Source organism: Eleginops maclovinus, chromosome 5, assembly GCF_036324505.1.
Source record: "Eleginops maclovinus isolate JMC-PN-2008 ecotype Puerto Natales chromosome 5, JC_Emac_rtc_rv5, whole genome shotgun sequence".
Taxonomy (NCBI): domain Eukaryota; kingdom Metazoa; phylum Chordata; class Actinopteri; order Perciformes; family Eleginopidae; genus Eleginops; species Eleginops maclovinus.
Window position 1 is genome coordinate 15,226,737 of NC_086353.1, and position 26,421 is coordinate 15,253,157.

A 26,421-nucleotide genomic window follows, 5' to 3' on the forward strand; every position below is an offset into this window, starting at 1 on the left:
TTTCCATATATTTTAGCAATACGCTGTCGATGTTTACTATGCTGTATACATCAGAAATATAATTAAACGAATGTAATGCTTGGCCACATTGACAGAATGACTCCAGCCTATTTTACTGTACACTGCCGGCAGCTTAACCAAAGACATGCTGGTACATTTTGTAAGAAATGAAAATGAGAGTTTGTAAGTGAATTGCAAGTCTGGAGTTGAGTTTTTTATTGTTTATATTTATGTAATTATTTATTTAACAATGCAAGCATTCTGTAGAATTATTGTAATGAAAACTGTCAAACGAAGGCCAAACTCACTCAAAACATCCACAAATTACCAGCTCGCATAATAAGCATGCCCATCTAAACGAATTCAAGCGTCTTTAAAATTCCACTTTAATAATAGGAATGTTGAGTCTCAGATGAATAACCATATGAGGTGAAACCATGACTACCACCGGAACTATAATCAACATTTGCGAAGGTTACTTTGCAAAAGTTTGATTTTTGAATGCAGTATTGTAAGTCATAATTGTGTGTTTTTTTAATGTGTGAATATACTGTAAATACTCGGTACTATTTGTATTCTTGGGACTTCTTAATGACCCCTGTGCCAAATGGCTGTTAAAAATATACATAAACTGGATTTTCTTTTTTCATTTTTTAATCAGCATGAAATTAGCTGGAGAATTACTTTTTAACTCAATGAATGTATCATGTTGAATATTTTATAATTCAAAATGAGAGAAAAAGAGGCAGATTCAGTGATATCCATGTCAAAATGTTCTTTGTAACGAAACTATGTTTTGTATTAGTTAAAGTGCTTCCTTTCCATGCCAGGTATCCCTTGAAAAGAGATTACTGATCTCAATGACTTAAATAATAAGTAAGGTTTAATAAAACACATACATTGTTTTAATAACATCAAAGTTCTTTCCATTGGTTTCTTTTTTCATGTATTTATTTAAGCATATAGAGTACTTAAAAAAGGGAAGTTTACGAGGAGTCCTTGAAGTAGAGCGAAACCACCTCTTACCACTTTCACACTGAATTCAAGTTGACCAATCAGGAGCCACCAACTCCTCCAACACCGATTGGTCACGCACATTAGCGTCACAATCGTTGTTACGTGTATTCACGAAAACGTTTACGCCTGTTTTCCTCAATTGTTACCACGTTAAGACGTTACGTACCGGTGGAAAGCTGCGCGCAGGAATGAACGCAATGACATAAACGAGCCCCAGGAACTACACAAGTCAAACACAAAACCTGCTAGATTTAGAAATTCAAGATGGTTTTGGAATCTATTTCAAGGATAATAAAAGTCCAGCTTCCAGCCTACCTCAAGAGGCTTCCGCTTCCGGAGACGATCGGCGGATTTGCCAGGTTAACAGGTAATTTAACTGCAACAGTGTTCAACTTCTGACTGTCAAGTAAGATGACATCTGAACTAATGGGAGCCACTTACTAGCACAGAGGTCTTTACTTTAGCTATCGTGCAAAGTGGAAAGTCAGTCATAGTCGTTCTGTAGAAGTGTCCTACCAAACATGGTGTATGTCCTGACGTCGGGATTGTCTTCCAAATAAACTATTTATCATAGTTTGAGTTTATTTAGCAACAACTCAGTAAAGACTACAAGCAATACTCTCCATATTTGAGTTTGATTGTGTGTTTGAATATTGTTACAAAGCTGACTTTATGTGTCTGAATCTAATAGGTTGCAACCTGTCCTCTGATGTGCAAGTGATATCCTGGTAATACCAACAATTGGAACTAAGATGCTATGTTTGCCTCTAGCACAATATAAAACCATCTCGTACCAGCAATTGATGCACAGGCTGGAGTTATCATACTGACAGTCTCAAAACACAGGGTCTCAAACATCTTCATGTCTGTGACCCTATTCATATTTTCATGTCAGTAAAAGCAGAGCTGCAACAATTTAATCAACTTCAAAAAAAAAAAAAAAAACCTGAACTGGAACTATGGTTCCAGCTGAATTAGCTGCTTATCCTTATGTTTAATTGCAGTAAATTATTTGGGATTTTGGATCTCTGGTCCCACAAAACATGGCATGTCACCTTCATCACATTTAAAGACCAAATGTTTAATAAAATATATAACACAAATAAAAATATTCCTTCAATGGTCTACAAAAATAAAAGCATGGAACGCTTTTAATATTCTGCAGCAATGGGAAAGTTACAGCAGGATTAGTTTTGGAATTATTTTGAATGCATTAAACTAATGTCATGGGATGGGTCTCTATGGATCATCACAGAGTTCAGGCTCTCAGTCCAGTCCAAAGTCCATGCAGCAAGCTATTTAGTTTTTAAATGTGTGAAAAAAGAGAGAACAGGTATCCATACTTGGTATCCTCATATTGTATCACGATCAGAAATCTGCTTGAACTTCTTTTGAAAGTGTAGTCTCAAAAAGCAATGCTGGACAACATGAGTTTTTTCTGTTGCAAGTGCCATCTTCCAACTGTTAAATCAAGGACACAAAAGCTGATTCATAAATGTCTTTGCAATTGTTTTTACAAAGACAAAAGTTTTAAATCAAGGGGAACACAACAGTGGTTCGGAACACTTGAGTTAAAGACCACCTTAAAGCAGATCAACAACTTCAACTTGACCTTTCAGCAAACACAGATATCTGGAAAGTATCAAATTTGGCCTAAAAATAGCCCCAAAAATTGAAAAGGCTGAGCTTGCCTGCTTGACTGAAACTCTTACATGACAGAATTGACATGCTACATTCATTTGAGTAATTTGTCTCGAAAAAAACTCTGTACAAGCAAAAACATGGATGAAACAGGATGGAATATTTTATAATGGTACCTAATACTAATTGATAAGGCTTGGAAAAGCCTTGATATAATTGGTTATTAGGTTAAGATGTTGTCTGAAGTTAAACCTGTTCCTTAGGTTGTATTTTCTGTCATAAATTAGCAATTAAGCTAATCGGTGCAGATTAGAAGATGAAAGATTTATCTAGCGCTCCTACATGTGATTATAATTCCTTTAAGAGATTAAGGATTAGCACTGACCCATTAGGCATCAAAATCCTTTTACTGAATGTTTTTTTTAAAAAGCCGTAAGAGTATTATAAAAAAGTTCCTTGAGCTGGGGTAGAACTCATAGCTAATAATATATAAATTGTGGTTAATCCTCACCATGCTCCACTTATCTGTCCTTTCCATGTATGGTAGACTGTATGATGGGGTTTTGTAAAAGCACTTTTCTGGCTCAGTGTGGAATTCCCCCTGATGGCTGTTTCTCACTCAAAATAATAGAGTGGAAATACAGATAAGAGGTAAGCTTGTCCCCCAGCTGGACCAGCAGATAACAATGTGTTACCCTACAGCGGACACACTGGTATGAGGATCTTGGACTCCCCTTAGAATCATTTGTTTTGAAAATAGATTGAATAGTTATTCACACATTTCACATACAACTTAAATCGCTCAGATATGTGTTGTTTGGCATTTTTCACCTTTTTATTAGTGGTACAGTTTAGAAATGGGGAAGAGAGTGAGGCACAACATGCAAAAAAGGTCCCAATGTCGGTATCAAACCAGGGAAAATGCAGTTATATTTTCCTTACATGTGCTTTGAAAGGGCTGAAAAAGCACTCGACCTCTAGGTTGTTCAATATCTTATTAATGTCATAGTACTTGTCAGTGTCAGTTATTGTTGGTGTTTGCTTGTTTTATGACCATTGACTGTTGAGACTGTGTTCTGTTTCATCATTTGATAAGTTGATATAATATATTTGTATAAGTTAAATTTGTAATGTGTTTGTAGTGTCCGAATGGCTCCGGTTGCTGCCTCTGCTGGGTATCCTGGCTCTGCTGGGCTATCTGACCATTCGCCCCTTCCTGCCGAAGAAGAAGAAGCAGAGGGACAGCCTGATCAACCTGAAGATCCAGAAAGAGAACCCCAAAGTGGTCAACGAGATAGACATCGAGGACCTGAACAGCGCAAATGTGTGTTACTGTCGCTGCTGGCGCTCCAAAACTGTAAGTTGCATCCCTTTCATATGCATTTGTCCATTAACTGAGAGTTAGTTTTATTTTTCACACCGAACTATTAAAGCATTTGGCTTACTTTCATTAGTTAAGTCATACTGTCGCCAATCAATAATTATATTTTTTTACTATTCAGGATAAGGAAGAGTGTTAATGTGTGTTGCTGATCAGCTAATGCTACGCTGTTTCCTTTTCTAGTTTCCTGTTTGTGACAAGTCACATTTAAAGCACAATGAGCTTACTGGAGACAACGTGGGACCGCTCATACTCAAAAAGAAGATACTATAATTGATCACTGATGGAATTTTTCTTCTCATCTCCACAGTCTTTAGTTTTTATTTCTTAACATGATGTTTTTCCTTTTTCTCACCCTGTTGTCATGTTTATGTTGCTCAGAAATGTGGATGACAAGTCTTTGTTTGAAGTGATTCTAATACACATAGGAATACAAAACAGAACAGAAACCTGTATTTTAGGATCTTTACATTACATTGTGCATTAAGGAAGCTTTTTCTCTTCTTTGATAGGTTTACTTTTTTTTTGGTTAACAGAGCAGCCTGTTTATATGACTGTAGCTTCAATTTTAGTCATGCCTCAACTCTTTTGGAATCAATTACAACACATTGGGACCACTTTGAGAGGAACACTTGAAACATAATTGCAGTGACTTTATGGTTGTAAAAATTAAATACTTAAATATTAGTCCAACCTAGGATGAACACTGTACTGTATGTCTCCATTTTGGACGATATGTTGGTATTTTTTAACAAACAATCTTTTTGTCTGTGAGCCAATATACTGTTCACTCTTTCATGATGTGATATATTCTCTTATAAGTTATTGTGTGTGTGGTAAGCTATTTGTTATGCTTCAATTTCATTTTGAAGCATTTGAGTTTTACATGTTGTTTTCAACTCTGTTGCCTACAAACATTTCAAACTACTGCATTGTTGAAAAATATCCAGTTACACAGGTTTATCCTCCCTACCCAACTTTCTGCATTTTTCTAATGGCTGTATATAGCTGACCTCCTACTGGAATATTCCTACTTGATTGATCAGCAATATGTTATACATAAATAGTTTGTATCATCAAAAGTGTGCCCATGATGATGTCTATTAATAACTGTGTTCATGAACCTTTGTAATATTACGGCTTGAATTGATTCATTATGTGCTTAATATGTAAAAAAATGAATAGTCGGGATGTTAAAGTCAAGAGTTTGGAACTGTAGCTTGATTTTCCATCTATCTATACTACGACAGAGGAACAATGTATGAAAGCAATCTTAAGCTGAAATCAATTAAAGATAACTGAACATATCAAATGATCACATCAGTTTCTAATCCTCTGCTGCTCAGTTTTTTTAATTAGGACTGGCATACGGAGCATAACTTTAGGGCCATATTAATAAAGAAGTGCATTATTTCTGCCACTTTTGTCAATAACACGCACAAAGAAAAAAATGCTCCAATGGCATCACATTTCCTCATGAACATGTATTTTTGTGAAACAAAAGCAATAGAAAACAAGACTAAGACTTCAGTCTGTATTGGCTCTATGAGCATGTACAATGATATGGTGTGCTAAATGCTAACTTTATCATGCTGACATGCTTTGGTGTTACATGCTGATGTGTAGCACGTGTTAGTCGGCATGCTTATTTGCAGATAAGCACTTACATATCAGGTGTATACCATTTTATCAAACCCAGATAAAGTTGTTTAGTTATTTCAGCCTGGACCAAAGTGGTGAACCAACCGACGACCAACACTGCCATCCCTAGAGCCACGCTGCAAGTAGGTAGGGATAAAAAGCAAACAGATAAGAAGCCAAACCTTAAGGGACAGTGCCTTAAAATAGGACATGAGAAATGTCATGAAATTGTTCAAATATTTTGCAGTGTAATAACTTAAGCTATCACTATCACTACACTAAACTAAACACATTAAAATACATTCCAAATGCAAGAGAAGAACAATTCTTGATGTGTTTTTTTATCATTTATTGTTTAAAGAATATTTTGTAAAAAACTAATGCTCAATTCTCATACTTTGTCATAAATAGTTTCTAATAATACACAACGAAGCAATGTCAATACATTCAAATAATAACATTAAGTTACACTGCATACTTCTGTAATAACAACAAATACAAATCAAATGTAAAAAATATGAGAAATCAACTTTCCCTTACAGTCAAAGGTTTGGTTTACACGAAAGTTTTGAATATGGAAATGATCATTGTTGAGCATCTGTGACATAACAACATAGCGAAATGTAGCAGAGAATTGGTGTTTTAGCAGCATTATGTTGAAACCATAGGAAAGTGTTGTGAGTTTATTATAAATATTGCTCCTGAGTATGTCAACTACACAAACCCTTATCAGCTATTACACATTTTTCTCAAACATACGCAAAAATAAAACAAAAAACATAGCTTTAAGAATGTTGTACTGGGAGCACAACACCTAAAGATTGTGGTCTAATTTAAAACAATACAATATCACTACTGTCAGTGCATTGAATTATGTAGCCCTCAAAAGAAAACAGTTCTAATAAAATACAGCATTTCCACCTGTTCAAGTCCAAACACAGTAAAATGTTAACTGATATGTCACTGCAGTCATAAAAATGGAAAGAAGTGGATTAATTGAATATGACAGGCAGAAAAAAATATCTGCTTCCACAAAAATGTAAACCATATTCATGCCTACACCAATATATCTGATTAAAAGTTAATTTGGGACTAGAAACAGAACCACCTCTTACAGTGTCACACAGCATGACTGTGCTAAGTTTGAATGTGGGTCATTTGTTTGGAGCCCGAGGCCCGGAAACCACCAGAGGCTATAAATACAGAGTGATTCACGTGTTCCTGCAGCACGGCAAACATCAGGAGCTGACCGGCAGATGGAAAGACAAAAGAGAGCCACTCGGTGGCTAAAGGAAAGCTCAAATATCTGAGGTGTGAAAGCACCAAGGAAGTTTCCTCAAGTGTCCCTGCTTACTGGATGAACACAGGTGATGTCAGAGTGTGCTTTCATAGGTGATAGGGGTTTCATTTTCATCTTCAACTCCTGCTGCAAGGTATTTTAAAGATGGAGAGTAGACAGAAGGAGAAAAAAGTCATGACAATAGCTTATGTGAAAGACTCATCACATGCTACACAGATTCTGTTGTACAGTAAACAAACAAAAGTGTACAACCGTGTGTTCTACTTTTGCACTCTGGTTAATCCAGTGTACCTTAACTATAACAGACACAATGCCAGTGTTGTGTGGATGTAAAATACATGGACGAATGATAGGGTAAACACAACTTATGCAAATAATTGTCTGACTGGACGCATCTATCGTGAAGGTAAAAGGAAGTTATATTCACTACTTAAACACAAAAGTGCAGCGAGGTCCAAGAGGAGTGTTAAGTGGAGTGGACTTGTTGAATGTAGGACTTTACCTACCTAAGAAAAAGGCTGATACATTGGGTTTGACTCGCTCACCACAGGCAGAGTTCTTTGGTTTCTGCAGCAGGCGAGGTCCAGTGAGCCCTATGATCAGAGCTCCTACAGGGGCAGTGATAAGGATGGCCAGTACAGCCACAGTCAGCACATCCATGCCGTACTTCTGCAACACCTTGTCGTTCCTCGACCGGGCCATGTCCAAAGCTGTGGAACCAATGGCAGCCTGAAGAGTGAAACAAAAAAAATGAGTGTTTCTTCCATGCTCACTTACAACAAAAATATCCATATTTTCCAACAGAAAAAACTTTTGCAGATATGAACTTCAGAAATGATTTGCTGTAAAAATTCAAAACTGAGCAGGAAGTAATACTCTCAGAAATGATAAGTGAACTGCTGACAAATGTTTCACCGCTGACGTACCTGCACTGTGGCTTTGGGCATCCATGCAAGGGCAATGAACACTTTTTCCCTCATGGTAAAGCCAGCACACAGCACACAGACAAAGGTGAACAGCATTCGAACCAGCAGGGCAATGAGCAGAGAGGCTATACCCAGACCTAAACAGGCAGGAAGACAAGATTAAGTCAAAGTCAAAAAGTCAAAGTCAGCTTTATTGTCAATCTCTCCACATGTACCAGACACACAAAGCAATTGAAAAAACATGTCTCTCTATCCCACAGTGACGAGGTAAAGTGCACAGGTACTACAGATAAGACAGACATATCCTAACACTGAGTAACAGTAAATAATAAAGTGCACAGCAGATGCAGACATTTGCTAATGCTAAATAAACAATAAAATAAGTATGAATATAAGAGTTCACAGTGTATCTGTAAGAAAGTAGCAGCAATCTGTATGGTTAGAAGTTGTAATAGTGCAAATAATCCTTTTACTGGGGGGGGGGGGGTGTTCTGACATCCTGGATGTGCTATGGGGGTGTTCTGACATCCTGGATGTAGCTGAGGGGAGAGAGGGTAGGGAGTTTAGTTTCCTTACAGCTTGGTGTATAAATGTGTCTTTAAGTCAGGTGGTGCCAGCACGGAGGCTCCGGTACCTTCTCATAGAGGGCAGGAGGCTGAGCAGTCTGTGTGCGGGATGGCTAGCATCGCTCACAATCATAGTCGCTTTGCGGATGAGGCGGGTGGTGTATGTGTCTTGCAGGGAGGGGAGTGGGGCACCTATGATCTTTCCAGCTGTGTTCACTATGCGCTGCAGGGTTTTCCAGTTGTATTCAGTTTCAATACAGTTGTGTTGCACAATATGACTTCTAATGGTTACCAATTGTATATCAGCAGTACTTCCTCTTAACAGGTTTGGGTTAGGAGGGGCACAGTGGCGGTGACATATAGAAATACACACTGGCTGGCTGAGTGCTGCTTATACACTGCCCTACTAGAAATATTTTTAAACTGTGTGTTATGTAGGGTGCATGTGCTCATACACCTATCATATATCCTCTTACACCACAGAGTAATTTTATAGTATGATGTACAAGGAAGTTAAACTAAGTGCATGGAGGACATTTGTATATGTCCTAGCAATACTGAAATACTTTTTAATAAGACAGATTTTTCTGATTTCATGTATCATAACACAAAAAGCCTCGCTGTCATAAACTTGACAGTACCGCAATAACATTTCATGCGTAGTTATGCCAACTCTGCTATATTTTTGACTAGAAGCTGAGCAATGCTAGCCATCTGAAAGAGTGAGTGCAGTCCAAGCTGGAAAAATTGAAGTTTGAATAATACCCACCATACCTGCTCATCTCTTTTTAAAGCACCAAACAATTATTTTGAATGAGCTAAGAAGGTCAAGGGGATTAGTGTTCCTGAAGAAGACGATCCTGTGTAGTCATGTTTTTGTTTATAACAAATCATTTACAAGTTGTGTTTCATTTACAGATGTTTGCCACTTGCTGTGTCTTAGATAAGATTACTTTTTTAGAAGAAAATAAGTATTTTTTTCAACTTCTATGGAAGTGCTATCAAAGACTAAGGTAATAGTATATTCTCAAAACGAGAGAGATACAACATTTCATAGGGGCCTTGTTTTTGCCTATGAAAATATATTTACATCCATACAGCTGCATTTGAATCCCACAAAGTGATAACAGCCACCTCACAGTCTTATTTTGTGTTTGTGTATGTGTGTGGTCGTCTCACCAACTGTGAGTCCCTCCAACTGAGTGATTCGAATTTCTGCTCCTATTAGTCCGAAGAGAAGAGGCTGGAACACGTCCCACGCCCACCCCACCACTTCCTCCACACGTGCCTTAAAACAAAACACAGAGACACATTTAAGTTATGCTATCTTTTACATGCTGCAATGCAGACGACGACTAACAGCCCAGTCGGTTGGTAAACAATGTGCTTCAATAATTTCAGTTTGAGTTACTGGTGTCAAATTAAGAAAATAAATGCAAATATAGAGCTAATAATATTCTGTATGTAAAACAGATGTGGCATGCATATTACCTTTTCTGATCCCCAGCCGAGGCCAGCCAGGAATGCCAACACCAGTGTGCAGAGGCCTCCGGAGCCCGGAAACCCAGCCACACCGCTGCCAAACACGGCAAAGACGGACAGACCCAGCACCAGGAAGGATCGCTTCATTACTACGTGTTTCTGTGTGAAGAAGACATTCAATGATTACATGTAGAATAACTTAACATAATGAACACATTTTAAAACTAACACTATAACACTTCTAAAGTTCATCTTAGGTAGTTAATGATATTTTATATAATGGCGGTTTATCTTTAACCTACTGATTCAAACTAAATGATTGTTTTGACTATCCTTATAACAGGCAGTTGAAAAAGTATTTGAATGTATTTATTTTAAGACTATATTCCTGTATACTTCCAAACTTCAGTGTTAATCATTTCAAACCAGAAGTGGAACTAGATTTTTTTAAGCCTTTGTTGGCTGTACCCAAGTTGTTTCACACAAGCTGTGGTGTCAAGTGGTGTAAGAGTGACTTAGCAATAGTAAAACCAGCTAATATTGCAGTAAGGCTGCAAGAGCAATTGTACCTGGTCCACACTGGGAAAGTACTGGATGAGGAAGCCAAGTAGAATCCCAGCAACCATCCCACCGGCCACCTCCAGCACTCCTCGAAGGATGTTGAACCAAGTGGAACCTAAAAGGATAACCAAGAGAAATATACAATAATAGCATAAACTGAACCAACCTCTGACAGTATAATGCACTTTAGTAATGTCCTACAGAGGCCTTACACTGGGGTTTACTGAAGATCTGAAACTCAAAATGCACTGTGACTTGGCGCAAAATATAAAAAGAGTAAACTGCACACTCACACCCTCTGCTGAGCTTCTAACACACTACAGATAGAAGTTTTTTATTCTTATTTCACTTCTCAGTGCTGGCCTACACTTCAGTACACTGCACACGATGCCACTCCCCTGGAGATAAGGTGGTTTCGCACTTCCAATACGAGAATATTAAAGTCAGCATTCTTCATGAACTCATAAAACAGCTTACCTGTTGCGAAGGCCACGCTCAGGCATGTGGTGAACCCTGTGATTGCGAGAATGTCATCAAAACTGCCGGCAGCCATCAGCAGGGTGGGGATGCCCTGCTCCACACCGTAACCGTCCTTCTGTAGCAGTAGCATGGAGGGGACCACCACTGCTGGAGACACAGCGCCCAGGACAAAGCTGCAAAGTGGAATGAGAAGATGGATCGCTTGAAAAAAATAAAGGACAACTTTTGAAAGCATCAGCGTATTAATACACTTTGTAGATATCAAAGGGAGGCATTCCTGCAGCATGATACTGTAGCTGTCAACTGATACCAGGCCTACATTTAACACATGATTTTGATTCTCTGACAATGATCGTTGGACTGCAATGGAAGCCTACACACATTTTCTGAATTCTGAAATTTCCTATCATTAATATTATACCAATTATGAATAACATGTTACTAAACCCTACATTTGTACAATTAAAATGACTCACTAGCCCCCAAAATGCACAACTGTACTAGCCAACATTTGACTTAGCTAGTACAACAGTTTTTTTGTTGGACCGCTATCCACTGACAGGCAGGTCATCTGAGTAAAAAGCCTGATAATGCATTGCTCCTAATTACGAATGCTGACTCAGCAAAAATATGAAAGCCACTTATTTTGCAGGATAAGAATAGCAAAAAAAGACATAATCCATAGAACAATCTTGTTGTCAATTGTCAATGTATTTGCCTTTTGCCCAAACCTATTAGACTTCAGTCAAAAACTCAGTGGATACAAGGTTAGAAATGTAATGGGATCTGGAGACTCTCAGGGAGCCGTGTGTTTTCTTGTTTTCTGCTTCATGGGAACATGTTCCTTGTCAGGAACACTGTGTTGCACAGCATCAGTCTCACCTATCTCAAATCATCAAAGTTCAGCCTGTCAAATCTTGGCTAGATACAGGCTAGACACTTTCACTCTGTTGCAGTCTGTCTCAGAGGAACAAACTGCTCCTGATGATAAGAGAGCTGAACTCTGCTCAGTAGGTAATGCAAGTATGGTTTAAATTACAAGTAGTTATCTTATTTCTGATAGGAAACTATTTTAAAAATATTTTTAAGAAGAGGACACCAATTAAATTAGACTGCATTTAAGTTGATGTCTTTTAATAAAAACACAGCATGAATTATGTAGAAAATTAAGATGGCGACGGAAGACAGTAGTCAGTGTTGTATTTACCCGAGGATGAAGCCCCACTCCCAGGGCAGGCCCATGAGGAAATGGGAGATGAGTGCTGTGGTGCAAGCCTCTATAATGCAGGGCCCAGCAGCCACACGTACACACACCGATTTCAGTTTCCTCAGAGCCTGTCAACAAAGACACATAAATCATTCAGTTTGTTATAGTAATTAGTAACCTTTAAGTAGAGATGATGAGAGGATTAACATGTGTAATGATGCTTAAAAGTGCAGATTAATTTGTTGATTAATTGACTGATACATCCAAAAATTGACAGAAATGAACTATTCTGCAAGGGCAGAGTTACAGAGCTAAAAAACAATTTGGGCTGGGAGATCGCAGTACTGTTTACACTACACATCTTGCTGTCTCAAATCTTAGTTTTTACACTACCAGGAGGAATACATTGACCAGGAGGAATATCTGATAATACACAACCTTTCCCAGGTTTCCGCTTTACCTTGTCTTAACCTTACATTGGCAGAGACAGTGAATGAGAGCACAGATTGTCTTACATAACCTACACGTCTTTACTATGCATAGCCAACAACTTTGGTCCATGTTGCAAATGTAACACATACAGTAGAACATACAGGTCACCTCTGCTAAGGTTCCCCTCAAGGTCTCATGCTCATATTTGAAGTAGCACCCCTTCAGAGTCCTTTAAAGGTATATATATTTAGCCTGCTAGATACTGGGATGGGTCTTTAGACAGTTCAAAGATAGTGCTTACAACCGATTTGTCTCTGATCTGGCACTTTTGTTGGGGAGAGGAAAATCAGGGACAAGGTTGTGTAGTGTGAACAGGACATGAAATGAAGCATCAAGCACACAAGGCTCCGATTTGCATGCTTTTCTCATATCAGTGGAAATGTAATATTTTGGTTTCTGCACAGAGATGAGACCAGAAGATTATTATCATATCTGTATAATCATTTCTGTTTGCAGATACTAAGATTCAGTCACGGAGTGTGTGGCATACCATGGGATCAAGACCCAGACCAGCTCTGGCCAGAATGACAGCCAGAGCGATGTTCCTCAGTGATGCAGACCACCTGTAGTCAATGTACACCCCGTCTGTTATAACGGGGATGTTTCTCAGCAAGAAACCCATCAGCAGCATACCTGCAACACAGCAGAGAGCGTGAGAGAGGAAAGATGATCATTGAGGATTCACACAGATACAGAACAAGAATAATAACCACCTGTTGGTTTTTGAACTTAAAACGCTCAATATTATCACCTGAGGCTCTCTGTAATACTGTGATATGCTTTATAGCAATAATTACTCGTTTCAAGTTAAAATGATGCTACACTTGACAGCATTAGGATTACAGCTATGTAAGTGAGGTTTTAAATATAATTCAAAAAGACCAGCAAATATTTAAGATTGTTAAAGAGTGGTGATAGAAGACTATGTTTTAATATTGTTAACAGAAACAGACGCTAAACTGGTGTATAACAATACTCTCTTGATGAAAGACACCGCAAATCAAGTTTAGAACTTGGCGTGTGTTACAGTATTGTACTTTAATCTAGCTTTTGATGTTATTTGCAAATAAGGAGTGGCTCCAGGTTTTGATTTTATGTTGATTTGGGCGCAGCAGATGGCATGGTCAGGTAAAAGGTTCTGACAGAACCCTTATCATGTGATGGTATACAAGCCAAATATCACAGTGGCTGTAGTGAATGTAAAACCGACTTAAAACAGAACAGGTGAGTAACATGGTTTTAGAGTTAATCAGGAACTCCTTTATGACCTCATGTGCTTTTTTATTTGTTTCTTTTTTGAATCAATGACAAAGGTGGAATGACTCAGTCAGTAGATTCCTTTGTCAACAAATTGTGCAATACTTAGTAAACGAAGCTGCAGTACAAGCACACAATCTGTAGAGTATTCCAAAGTGAATAACAACTTGCAGTATGTATGTGGCAACAGCACATAAACCATAACTACTAAATTACCAAGGAGTGGGGGGAATGGCGGAAGTTTTGGCAGACGGATGAGAGCCACCACTTTGCCACCAATAAGTGCGCAGATGAAGAGGGTTGTGATGCCGAACAGATTTCCCCCAGGAAGACACTCATCCTCGGTGATCGACCACACTACTCCAAAGAGCACAGCTGCCAGAAGGACTGCAGGAGAAACAGGAGACAGATATCAGATTATTGTGTCATGTCAGGTGTCCCCTCTGTGTCAATGTGTTTTGTAATGTGAACTTCAAATAAAGTGTGTGTGTGTGTGTGTGTGTGTGTGTGTGTGTGTGTGTGTGTGTGTGTGTGTGTGTGTGTGTGTGTGTGTGTGTGTGTGTGTGTGTGTGTGGTGTGTGCTTATATGCATTTATTCATCTACCACATTGCTGACATTAGTAGTTCCAATGTAAAAGAAAATCTGCAGTTTTTCAGTCCTATTTAAAATTACAGATTGACATCCAATACATGTTCTGGGTCACTGAGACAAGAATGAACCATGCTTACCTTTAGTAACAAGAGAGGCCAGAATTCCTCTTGGGGGACATGGGCAAAATCTAGCAAGCAAGGGACAACAGACCACTGGTGGGTCTGTGTTTGTGGCAGCATCCACTGCAGGGTTTCGTGGGATAAAAAAGGTGGTCTCTTCCGTGACATTTGGACTAGAACAGCGTCGTACCACCACTTGGATCTGGTTCACATTTAGGTGCTGTAGAAGAAAGGTCAGAATACTTGTACTTTTGCCTTGTGGACATTGTGTTTCGTTAGATACCTTAACGCCACATATGTAAAGTCAATACATGTAAAAATACGTGTTTCCTTGTGACACTTTGACAAATATTAAATTATATTTTTGATGAAAAGGTTTGAAAATGTATTGTGTATGTCCCCAAAGCCTGTTTTATTTCTGAATGCCTATTAGGTTAATATCTTGTTCCTTAGTGCTTTTGTTGATACAGTGGTACGTCATGCCAGTAGATAATAGATTACTGTTTCTTGGCAAATAATAGAGAGATATGAACTTGGTGATAATTGCACGCGCCTGAACACCCTCCTAGTTATATGGCCCAGGTGGGTACATGAGCTCAAAGATTTGCCTATGCCACTGGCTGCATTTAAGTTAATTCTCGTATTGGAATTGCAGCAACAAATGAACAAATTATCTCTTCCAGAACAATTAATTTTACAAGGTTAGAGGGCAGTGTTTTTTAACATAAAAGTAAAACAACATCACAGACTACTTCGAGTGGCAAAAAAGTAGAGTCAAATGGCAGCAATCACATCACTTATACATAGCTTTAAATGATTTGGTGTATTCAAAAACAAATCTGTTTAATTTTCCCTATTAAAAACAATACACAACATTGGCTTATAAAACACACTTTTAAGTTTTGTAAAGGTCGAAAAAACAGATAACATTGTCAGAGATTGTTATTATTAAAATACTATACCTCCACATTGTTTGCTGCAGGCAAAGGAATTATGTCCAGAATTGGGCCGGTTGTTGACAGGGGTACTGGCGTCGGTGTTGGACTACGTGCTGGACTCGGTGCTGAACTCGGGGCCCGAGTGGGTTCCGGAGTAGCAGGTTTTGGCTGAGTGTCCTCCATGGCAATAGGCTACAGTATTTCTGGTCCACTCACTTCTTACTCACAGTACATCAACTGTAGGGGTGGGGTTGTCCATTGACGGGCAGCTCCTTAATTTCTGCTTCTGTATGTCAAGCTCTGACTGCAGGCACCTATTCATACAACACAACTTTATCAGTGGAGAAACAAATTATTGTTTACTTAATAAACAATGGGGAACAGTCGTGTTAGTACAGGTGTAGGATTGGATTAATTTGTTATGATAAATGTAATATATCACATTGGCGTGTTTGGTCAAACATACAGGCTTTACGGAGAATATGTTATTTTTTAAACAATTAAATATTGTACTGTAAGAGGTCTTAATGGGGAAAAGAAAACTAACGACGCTTTAAGCCTCATGATCCATGTCTAAATGAGGATCTATGAGTCTAATGTGTAGCTACATGCTGGCTGCTGTGTTTACTTTACATACCGCACTGCTAGTGATTGACTCCAAAGATTGACTCCATTACGAATGGACATACTGAACTATGTGCTCCACTCTTAATAGCTTGATTCCAAGCTATGTTATGCACACAGTTTTACGAGTAATTTAAATTAAACTAACGCTACTACAATGTTGTGACAGGCGCTAAAAGCAACAGACGTTAGTTAATCCACTTGCGATCAGACCTCACTAATCGATGCTTACAGCTCGACCATATGGCACATCTAGCTAGCGGATGCTAGGGCAACTTGGTTAGAGTTATCTAGCATTGTCCACAACATACCTTTCAGACTGACATTGGAAGCCATTTAGTAGCTATCAAGCAAAGCAAGTGTTTAGGTTTTAAGCCTCACTATAAATAATGCTAATAGACCCATTTTCGACATGGGTGCGTTACTTCAATAGAGGAAGCTAACTAAGCATTAGTACAATAGGAGTACATGCGCTACCTGTTAAATGGATTAGTCATTTTTTAATCGATATGTGGGGCATTATAGCTCGCCATGCCCATATGTGGGGCATTATAGCTCGCCATGCCCACCGCTGCTTTGCTAGCGCTTTATTTATTGTGGCTAGAACGTTGCTTTTGCCCACCTACGCGGTGCTCTGTGACACCGAGATTATTTTATAGTTTAGTACAAGAGGTACAAGAGCACCGTTATTTCACTTAAAGCCGATTTACTGAGCAACGTTAGCGATAGCTTGGAAATGTTTCACAATATTATCTTTAGGCTGAATTACAGGTAGTTAACGTAAAGGGTAAACTCTCCATAACGCGACGCTTATCGCGGCCGCCATCGACTCGTTAACCCGGTTGACACAACGTTAAAAATACTTTGTTATCATGCTCAAATCGGTTCAATCATCTATTCGGAGAGCGAAGTCTTGTCCGATATTGGATGCTTTGCCAGTAGCAGGCTGTTTGCTTCCCACCAACAACAGTGAACTCTCCACACCATATCAATATGCACCGTAGCTAACTAGGGACCTCCTGACCCCTCAGACGGAATTAAAAAACTATATATCACGCTATTAAAGAAAACAAAAGCTCACCTTATATCATAATATGACCATCGCATGAGAACTTCAGTGTGCAGGGTTTCTGGTAGTCATGAGGTACATACAGCAGCTGGGAGTTGGGAATGAGTGGGATTAGTGATGGCAAAGCATGTATGTAGCGCGCACAGGAGTGCTTGGGATAAATTGAGTCTAACAGAGAAGTCACTCAAGAGTATTGATGAAGACTTTTAATAGATGTTTGAACATATTTTATTATGACTCACATTAACAGATTGCTTTGTAAAAAACTTCACAATTATTGCATTTATAATAAGGTGATTACACCATTACACTTTAGCTGTGATAAAGCCAATGGATTACAATGTCAATCAACATCATTATTTTGGCATTGCACACATTTGCAGCATATAACATTTAAGTTGGAAAATAGGGCATGTATCCCACAGAATTATTTTTTTAAATTTAAAAAAGCAAAATCATAGAAATGATTTGAGTCAGATTTAGTGCCTTTTTAATTTGGGCTTCAAATAAGAATATTATTTCTCCACTATTGCACAATGTTCTTGCAACAGTTTTCTTAGAGTCTCCATCCTCCATCGATGATTTGCTCCGTTCCAGTCACATAGGCAGACTGTAAAAAAGTTGAAATACATCATATCATTTGTACATGATTTCACTGCAGTACAAAACAAGTTTCTTTGCATTATTAAAAGTGGAGGCCATGAGTCCAAGTATTTCCTCCTTCTCAACTATTTCTTTTGACAGAAACCAAAAATTAAGTCTGCAGAATATTTGTTTTTATGAACAAAACTTCCCACCATAATGATCTTTGACTCTTGAAAAACATGCTGGCACTGTTTTAAATTGTTTTTTCTATGTTAACGTCCATTAGGTTGCTATCCTCTCAAATGTCTGGAATGAAAACAAAGTAATTGGTCCTCCGTGTATCTACGGCTCTGCATATTCTGCCTGAATGTTGATTTGTTGATTTGTTGTACCTGGAACACATACGTATATTTTGGGAACAAAACCAGCAAGCACTCACTTACCTCATCTGAGGCCAGGTATACGCACAGGTGCGCCACCTCTTCAGCTGTGCACATTCTGCCAGTTTTCTGTCTTGCCATGAAATCCTTGTAAGCCTGCAGAGTTACAGAGAGAGAGAGGAGTTATAGTTGTATCATTTGCCCAATACCCAGTATTGTTTCTTGTCGAAAACAATAGATACCTGTTCTGGGTCAGGTTGGGCCTGGATTCTACCCCTCAATGATGGAGTATCAACAGTTCCTAAACAAAACAAAAAAAAGTCATGATTGGGTTCAATTTAGGTCTGACAAACAATTAGTTTGCAAAGCATTTATTGAAGCTCTGAAGGGATAAACTCAAGGCATGTATACCTTTGAAATACAGAATGTCCTCAAACATGATGATAACAATAACAATGATAAGAAGTAAAAACTTACATTTATTTTCAAGTATATCTATGATAAACTGTTATCTAGTGACCTCGAGCAATACTAGAGGAGTAACCAAAGGACACATGTTTTTATTTTGAAGGGCGTTTTAAACTTACCAGGACAAACACAGTTACAGCGAATGCCTTGCTCAATGAAATCAGCCGCTATGGATTTGGTAAACCCGATCACAGCAGCCTTGGAAGTACTATAGGCACACCGGTTCACAACACCTGAGAGAAGGAAACACACGTCACTCAGACGCAGAGCAGCTATCTGAGCTAAGAGGATTACAATGAACTTGTTCATACTTCAATGACTTAATGTCCCTTTAGTCGGGAAGGACACATCTACAATTATCTGCGGAAGGTTTTTTTTTTGTTTACCTTTTATGCTTGATGCAACAGATGCCATGTTAATAATGTTTCCTGACTTCTTTGCCAACATCTAGAATGACAAACACATTTGAATATTGTCATATACACATAATACAATTGGTTAAATGAAGAAGTTAGGCAACGTTGTTAAGTTTTAATTTAATTATATAACAAATATATGAGATATGTGCTTTGATCCAAGCTAAAATTCTGCTTTGAGGCAGTTTGGTTAGTTTGAGACTTAATCTGGATTAGTGATCGAACGGTCACCACCCATCATGTCACCGGCTCAGAGTAATACAGCTAATCCCAGCGGACAAAGGATGAGAACAATGGAAAAGCATATGTCACTCAATTTACAACAGCATCTATTTCCTCATCCGAACAACAAGATGAACAGCAATAAGTATTTAGCAAAGTAAACAGGTCACCTTAGGTAGAAAGGCTTTGCTCATGAGGAACATGCTGCGGATGTTCACGTTCATTGTGAAATCCCAGTCAGCCTCGTCGCAGTCCAAGATGGAGCCATGGTGCACAAACCTGTTTGCAGTAGATGACATGTATACTCATATTTTACAGTATTACAAATGATTTTATTACAAGTAACATCTATACATTTGGCTCTTACTATGAGGTAAAATATATCAAATGTCAATCAGAACACAAACAGAAGATGCTGAAATGTTGCGTTATCCCCCTCAACATGTTACGTCAATTTAGAGACCTTTGTTAAGGAGTTTGACTAAAGATCAAGATGAGGTTAAACCTTAAGGCATACTGTAGGGGTTTTGGAAATGCTGATAAACAGGGGATGGTTAAATGTTCTGAATGTGGAGACAGCAAAACAAGTCTAACAGTTACACACATGTTATGTATGTTAGGGAATATGGCTTGTATTTCTTATTTTTAACAAATCTCATGAAAAGAAAGAAATACTCTCTAAAACCCCCAGACTTCCTATACCTGTCTGTTAATATTCCTGTAAATTGTCTTTTTAAACAACTGGTGGCCAATATGAAGAGATATTTTGAAAAATGTAAGTTAACTATATCTAAAACATCTAGGTTTTTTGCAAAACATATTACAACAGGGTTATGTAGTGCATCTGTTAGGGACTATTTTCAGCAGTGTATTTAGTATGCTCATGAGTATTTATGGCATCACAATTTCACAATGTTTGATCCCCTCAAATGAGCTACACTGCTCATACTAAAAGGTAATGAAAAATCATTTCACCCAGTCTGTAAGTGAAGCCTACTTGTAATGACATTTTCTGAAAAAGAAATTAATATATTATCAGACTAAATGCCCCAAATAAAGTTAATGAGTAGTACTCTGGTAATTCAGAACAACACACAGGAAAAAAAAATATACCCAGCGACATTGAACAGCACATCCACATGATCATGTTCCTTGGCCAGGGCTTCAACTTGGTCCTTCTTAGTGACATCCACAACCTTGGTCTTAATCCCTGTTGGTGAAGGGAAAAAGTGTGCTTTGGTTGTGAAGAACAGTACAATTATTTTTTAATGCCTGCTAAGTTCATATTACACCAAAAATTGTTGTTTCTTTATGATGTCTCTAGTATTTAACATCTTACTTGAGGAAATACTGGTTTCATATCAGGCTGCCAGTCTTTTAAAATCAACAAAAAATAGATAAAATCATCCTGTTTTCTGAGGCTTCACAATCTGCACAATACCACAGAGTTTTAACGAATTGCTATTCTGTAAAGCTTCTTTTCATGCGGGCCAGTTAACAGAAACATGAAGGCTCCCTGACACCATTCTTTTTTTTTTTACAGATTATTATTATCATGCCAGTCAACAGCTTTAGAGAAAGCAGTTAGGGGTGCTTTGCTCCTGAATGACCTGCAAGGAGGTGTAAAGAGGGGAAAGAGTGTTAAATACCTCATCTTGATTCAATCCTGATCCTGCTGAGGCAATTTTAAGCAATAACTACTGATGTGATGGAGATAGGACATGGTTTGGTAGGGTTCAGTCTACTGTTCACTGACAGAACAGTAAGATGTGGAGACCAGTGAGCAGCAATTTACTCATACAGTATAACTAAGCTTAAAGCAAATGCAAAACATTATATCCTTGTTTGCATTCTAAATACTAAATACTTCATGCATCATCTGTATGCAATATTTGCTGATTTTCTTAGCCTTCTATAGAAGTAAACCGAATATTTTTGTCGAAACAAGAATGATGCGGCACCCCTGGCTCAGGAAAACTGTAATGGGAATGTCTGACTGATTTAACACTAACTAGATGTTTAATTAATAACAACGTCATTCATTAAAACCCTATAAGGCATTTTGAAGAACATAACTTCAAAATTGGAGTGTATAAAAATGATCGACATGTATTAAATCAATCTGGTTATAGGCTCGCACACAGATGTAAATGCAGTTGTGATAGAACTTAGCAAAAAGGAAAAACATGCCTCAGTCAGTCGTCATGGCTTTATTACACTAGCTGCCCAGCAGATGGCGGCCTCAGACCAAGTGAAATAAATCTTACCTGGAATGCTGTCCAGCTCTTTCAGCTTCTCTCCATTGATGTCTGTCGCTGTGACTTGGGCTCCCTCCTTTGCAAATGCCTACACAGTTAAAAAATACTAGTCAGAGCCATGAAGTTTCACAATGTGTGGATATGGTATGCTATAAAACCTCCAGCTCAGTATGAATTTAAACTAATTTGGTATTATATCCGTAATTTAAAGAAATATGTTGTATGGCTATTGCTGTTTGGTTAAATAAGCTTAGATAGGTTTCAAGGTTTCAAGGTTTTGTTGGTCATATGCACAGCATATACAACGTATATGTTGGCAATGAAAATCTTATATCCCATGCTCCTCCAACAACTCAACATACATGGTGCAAATAAGATATCTAATCTCAATTAAGATAATGAAGAACCTAAAGATTGGAACCAATGAATCAGGTATGATTGTCTATTTCTTATTAAAGCTGAATTTTCAACTGAATGCACATACTTACTTACTTCCTATAGAGGCAATAATTCAATGCTGACCCAGATCTCATTATCACATATGATAGAATTTCTAACCTTAACCCTTGAACATAATTTGAATCCATTCAATCTCAGGTCACTTGATAGGTGTTGAAGTGACTGCACTGTGAACCACAGAGCAGACCACATCAGTAAAACACACCTTTTACTTTCACAAGTCTAAATGGAAAAAGCTAACTAGCCCTTCAACGCCTTTTCAAATATACTACACAATACTGTGTGATTTGAACCTACTGATCTGAGACATAAATAGTCCTATCCTTTTTTGAATTGCTTGCCACTAAACAAAACACAAATTAATGTAATACAAGGCATTTGTGTAAAGACAACACTTTAAGATAATGGCTGTGATGATGATCGAATCTGAATAATGATATTTGTGTTCGATTACAGTGTTTTGCTATCTCTTGAGCAAGAACATCACCACACAATTTACTATAGGGGTTGCCCTAAAATGTATCTCAGGAGCCACTATTAGAGCACAGTTATTTGAAACACATGCTTGTTGACTGATAGCATATTATGCTTGTTGACTGATAGCATATTTCAAACATGGCCCACAGAAGCTCTATTTTATTCATTTAAGCTGAAAAAGGTAGTTTCAATAAATGTATTTAGGAATGAATGAATATATCATGTTATTTTATTTTACTACTGCACTTAATTCTACAATATGTGTTCTCTCTATACTTTGCACAATGTACATTTCCCCTCTGGGACAAAAAAAGGAATTCTGATTCTGACATTTGAACTATAACAGCTTTTATATTTCTTTATGGAACTCGGCTTGTCCTCCTGAACTAAAAAACATACAGGAAAACTAGAACTCACACAGGCAAATAACTACATGCAGTATGTATTTCTGTAACACAGTAATTTGGAAGAAAACATGTTTATGATCACTGTTATTAGTGCAGTGCTACACGGCTACAATTCCAAATGGCTTTCACACAAGAATAACATTTGGCAGGATGTCAGTACCATTAAAATATTCAATTTGCATTTCACAAACACTGGTTTGAACATGTTATTATGTAAAATACACAATCCTTTGTCACCACATGCTATTCACTAAGCCATTTTCCTCTGTGATACGGTCGGACACGTATAAGTTAGAAATTCTCATTAAAGCTCATTACTATTGCTGCAGCACGTCCAATCCCCTGCGCAGCAGCCGACAACACAATTACTTTCCCGTTAAGGCGTCCCATAGTGCACCTTTCACTGCTGCTGTGATCTAAACACAAACAGAAAAGAGAGTATTGTTCAATAACAACGGGTTCATTTTGATATCAAATGATCTCTCCCCATTATATTTTTTTCCCATTTTTTGTAATCATTAATTATTAACAATTGTGTTCACTGAAGATTAGCTTACTAGGAAGTATGTAACCTATAGCAGCAATTGTGTGTGGTGTAGTATCAGATTATTATTAAATCTGTAATCTGTATTAATTAGGCAGCAGTCCATAACAACTGTCTTCTGAAAAGTAAAATATGCACGTCAGTTTTATTGCTACAACAGGCCTCATTAGGAAATACTTTTTTTTAATGTAATTTCTTAAAGGACAGGCTAATCACTGTGTTGTTGGAATACTATATAACATTAAACCATGTTAAACCTTGCAGAATACAGAGCAAACCTCCTGCAAATAGGCACCTTTAAAATAAGTGCTCCCTTATCCTAAAGTTTGTACCTCAAAAGGGGTTGTTTAGCGGTTGCATGCAATGTTTGTCTCCTCTGATTTTCTCATCCTCACTTTTCGGCTGTGAAGCAACCATTCACATTAATTAATGAGAGTCCGTAAGTATTAGTTTAGTAAAGTTACTAAAGTTGTTCATTTTCATTAGACCCATCTTCACCAAACAGTGGTCACTGTGTGGAAAGCAGTTTTCTGGCACAGTTTACTCTCAGTTTAGTCTTTCGTCAGCCCACACCAGCGGGAAAGGAAATAGTAAGTAAGAGACAGCTGGCTGTTACATCAAGCTAGTCAGAGATTCTACCCGCTTTCTTTTTTGCCTTTAACAGACTAAAGACTATGGCTTACAACATCAGTGCAAAGTAAAGTTAAAAATAATTTCTCAAAGCCACTTGCTGTTTCTCACAACAATTTGTATTCCTAGCATTCAGATTGCAACCTTACACACAGTTGGGATTTGACGTGCTTCGTCATATTTTATTCAGTTCCTCGGCAGTGTTCTTTTGAATAAAAATTCACATTTTATTACTTTTTCATTCAAGTGCAGACACCTGCTGTGTGCTCCTGTGTAGCCAAGAACAGCTAAGGCAGTGCGCCTGTCAGTTTTGTTCAACTTAGTCAACAATATTTATTTTTACGGTTAATTCAGTGAGTAAACCCTGAACTTTTCCCCTTTAAAAGCATGTGTATGTTGTCTACAGATGAGACTGCAGTCGGCATTTGGTTTTGTTACAGGACATTTCACACTGTAGCCATAATCCTGGCTTTAGTGGAAAACAAAACATTTTGGGGAAAAAATGGCATCATAAGTGTGCCGAATAACTTATTAGCAGGTCATGTTTGAATGGGAAGATAAGGATTAAGGATGTACAGAAACATATCACGTGATCACATTCATACTGAACAAAACTTTAAAAACCTGATAATACTCTGGCAAGTTATGTTATAAGGACCATATGTGGAGCAACTTCCAACTTTTGGAAGCCATAGCTGCAACCATAAAGTTAAGAATAAGAGCGCACTCCGGTATTGCTGTGTTGAAAATGACTGCTGGCTTGGTAATATTTTCAATATGCACTTTTGTTCCGGTGTAAAGAGGTGCACATGTGTCTTTTATTCCTGTTGCATTAAGCTATTATTGTTGTTCGTCCAAATACATCTGAGTAGGCTATTTCCTCACCCCAAACACTGTAAATATGCAGGATTAACTATTCTGAATAATACTTTTTTGTCTGCCGATGTAAAACAAGTGTCTTTTAGCCTGCCTCTCCAAACACACACGTATACTGCAGCACGGAAAAAGGCAGGTTGTAGCTAAACACATTGTGAATACCTCCACTGTTGAATGTGTGCACTTAATGTTCATATGTTGCACATTCAACTTCAACACTAGAAAACGAATCAAACTCACCCAGTGTTCAGGTCAAACAGATTGAATAACAAAGATCAAAAGTAGCACCACGTGTAACCTTCTGCCTGTAATGCTATTGGCTCTAAACCAGGAAGTGTTTTGTAGTTTGAGAAGATGAACATGAGAACAAGAGAGTGCCGTACCTTTCTTTCCTAGTTAGCTAACGCAGGTTTAGTCGAATACATTTATTTATTTATTTTCCTGCAACAGGGTACATTTATTTAACGGTGTGACAATTTTGGGAAACATGTTAATGTAAGAAGCTATTTGTAGACGCTCCTGTTTGATGCATCGTCTACTGTTACAGAATTATAACTAGGGTGTGCAAATAGCTATTAAAAACAAGCAGGAGCTGACCTCTTGCAAGTGTGAATTGTCTTGATAATGAAATCAACTTAAAAAAACCTTGAACATTGACCTTTGAGATCTCAACAACGTTGTTTTTATTACCACTAAGGGTTAATGGTTTGTGGAACAAATATTATAGTTAAAGTTAATATTAAACTGAAAATGATCCATCTGTCCACCAAGTCAGACAATTATCAGCCAGTTGTACTTTCAGTAACCACGATTGTTCAGTGCATGTCTGACATTTGAGAATGGCAGTTTAATCTTTATCCTGCAACTGGACCTTCAGTCCATAAATTTGATTTTTAGCTGTTGTGGGAGTTTCAGTCATTTCCCATGATGGACATACAGTATTTAACCATAAAGTCAAAGCTTCCATGTGAGATGTTCCAATTCCTTCAAGTGATCAGAAGAACAATTTAAATGAAACTGCTGCTGAACATCATGTTATACGAGTACGTTTTTAGAACAGCGACTCTATGGACCTTGTGATAAGACTGTTTCAATAAGTTATTTTCCCAAAGTTCATTATAAACTTTGAAACTCAATGTTTTTCTCTATTTTCCACTCTACAGTATGCTCAATTAGGCCACATTATTTGAAATCTAAAGTATATTATAAATAGCTTTTGTTATGTCTGTTGGCTTCTGTTATTTTTAATTCTCTGTGCCAATTATTTTCTACTTTTGTCCTTCAGGTAAGGTCTGTGGTCAGTATAACATGTGAGTTTAATGGCTCTGAATTCAACAACAGTTTGCATTTGTCTTTCTTTTTCCGAGTACATCTTTTAATTTTCAATGATAATTTCACCCTGTAGG

At 37.8% G+C, this 26,421-nt stretch overlaps 3 protein-coding genes across 11 annotated transcripts; 1 reads left to right on the forward strand and 2 right to left on the reverse strand.

Annotated features, from left to right (window-relative positions):
* The first annotated feature begins 1,141 nt into the window (after positions 1-1,141).
* Positions 1,142-5,357, forward strand: cisd2 (CDGSH iron sulfur domain 2). Its single transcript, XM_063883474.1, has 3 exons — positions 1,142-1,384; positions 3,801-4,015; positions 4,223-5,357. Exons 1-3 carry the CDS (start codon positions 1,282-1,284, stop codon positions 4,310-4,312), a joined length of 408 nt encoding a protein of 135 aa, XP_063739544.1. The 5' UTR covers positions 1,142-1,281; the 3' UTR covers positions 4,313-5,357.
* A 283-nt stretch (positions 5,358-5,640) lies between these two features.
* On the reverse strand, positions 5,641-17,432 carry si:dkey-162b23.4 (sodium/hydrogen exchanger 9B2). Of its 9 annotated transcripts, none has more exons than XM_063883471.1 (13): positions 17,306-17,432; positions 15,625-15,914; positions 14,681-14,882; positions 14,168-14,338; positions 13,185-13,327; positions 12,203-12,330; positions 10,993-11,168; positions 10,524-10,630; positions 9,964-10,113; positions 9,652-9,760; positions 7,907-8,043; positions 7,526-7,709; positions 5,641-5,817 (listed from the first exon to the last, which is right to left on the reverse strand). In XM_063883471.1, exons 2-13 carry the CDS (start codon positions 15,781-15,783, stop codon positions 5,807-5,809), a joined length of 1,677 nt encoding a protein of 558 aa, XP_063739541.1. In that variant the 5' UTR covers positions 15,784-15,914; positions 17,306-17,432; the 3' UTR covers positions 5,641-5,806. The 9 variants fall into 9 exon arrangements, with proteins under 9 accessions (XP_063739541.1, XP_063739538.1, XP_063739540.1 ...); XM_063883468.1 differs by lacking the exon at positions 5,641-5,817 and adding an exon at positions 5,872-7,103 and having other exon boundaries at positions 7,487-7,709; positions 17,306-17,431; XM_063883470.1 differs by lacking the exon at positions 5,641-5,817 and adding an exon at positions 5,873-7,103 and having other exon boundaries at positions 17,306-17,431.
* A 288-nt stretch (positions 17,433-17,720) lies between these two features.
* bdh2 (3-hydroxybutyrate dehydrogenase, type 2) lies at positions 17,721-25,372 on the reverse strand. Its single transcript, XM_063883473.1, has 10 exons — positions 25,256-25,372; positions 23,284-23,381; positions 21,632-21,710; positions 20,478-20,574; positions 19,535-19,643; positions 19,113-19,173; positions 18,846-18,959; positions 18,501-18,559; positions 18,322-18,414; positions 17,721-17,903 (listed from the first exon to the last, which is right to left on the reverse strand). Exons 2-10 carry the CDS (start codon positions 23,353-23,355, stop codon positions 17,850-17,852), a joined length of 738 nt encoding a protein of 245 aa, XP_063739543.1. The 5' UTR covers positions 23,356-23,381; positions 25,256-25,372; the 3' UTR covers positions 17,721-17,849.
* Positions 25,373-26,421: the final 1,049 nt, after the last annotated feature.

What these genes read in the sequence shown, in the direction of transcription:
- cisd2 (XM_063883474.1), top strand. Translation starts at nt 1,282, where the DNA reads ATGGTTTTGGAATCTATTTCAAGGATAATAAAAGTCCAGCTTCCAGCC. An exon ending in CGGATTTGCCAGGTTAACAG is followed by an intron (nt 1,385 to 3,800) that starts GTAATTTAACTG and finishes ATGTGTTTGTAG; the next exon opens with TGTCCGAATGGCTCCGGTTG. An exon ending in GCTGCTGGCGCTCCAAAACT is followed by an intron (nt 4,016 to 4,222) that starts GTAAGTTGCATC and finishes TTCCTTTTCTAG; the next exon opens with TTTCCTGTTTGTGACAAGTC.
- bdh2 (XM_063883473.1), bottom strand. Translation starts at nt 23,355, where the DNA reads ATGGGACGCCTTAACGGGAAAGTAATTGTGTTGTCGGCTGCTGCGCAG. An exon ending in TGTTGCATCAAGCATAAAAG is followed by an intron (nt 18,960 to 19,112) that starts GTAAACAAAAAA and finishes TCCTTCTCTCAG; the next exon opens with GTGTTGTGAACCGGTGTGCC. An exon ending in CTGTAACTGTGTTTGTCCTG is followed by an intron (nt 18,560 to 18,845) that starts GTAAGTTTAAAA and finishes TGTTTTGTTTAG; the next exon opens with GAACTGTTGATACTCCATCA.
- si:dkey-162b23.4 (XM_063883463.1), bottom strand. Translation starts at nt 15,783, where the DNA reads ATGGAGGACACTCAGCCAAAACCTGCTACTCCGGAACCCACTCGGGCC. An exon ending in GGCCTCTCTTGTTACTAAAG is followed by an intron (nt 14,339 to 14,680) that starts GTAAGCATGGTT and finishes TTTCTCCTGCAG; the next exon opens with TCCTTCTGGCAGCTGTGCTC. An exon ending in GTTGGAGGGACTCACAGTTG is followed by an intron (nt 8,044 to 9,651) that starts GTGAGACGACCA and finishes CTGCCTGTTTAG; the next exon opens with GTCTGGGTATAGCCTCTCTG.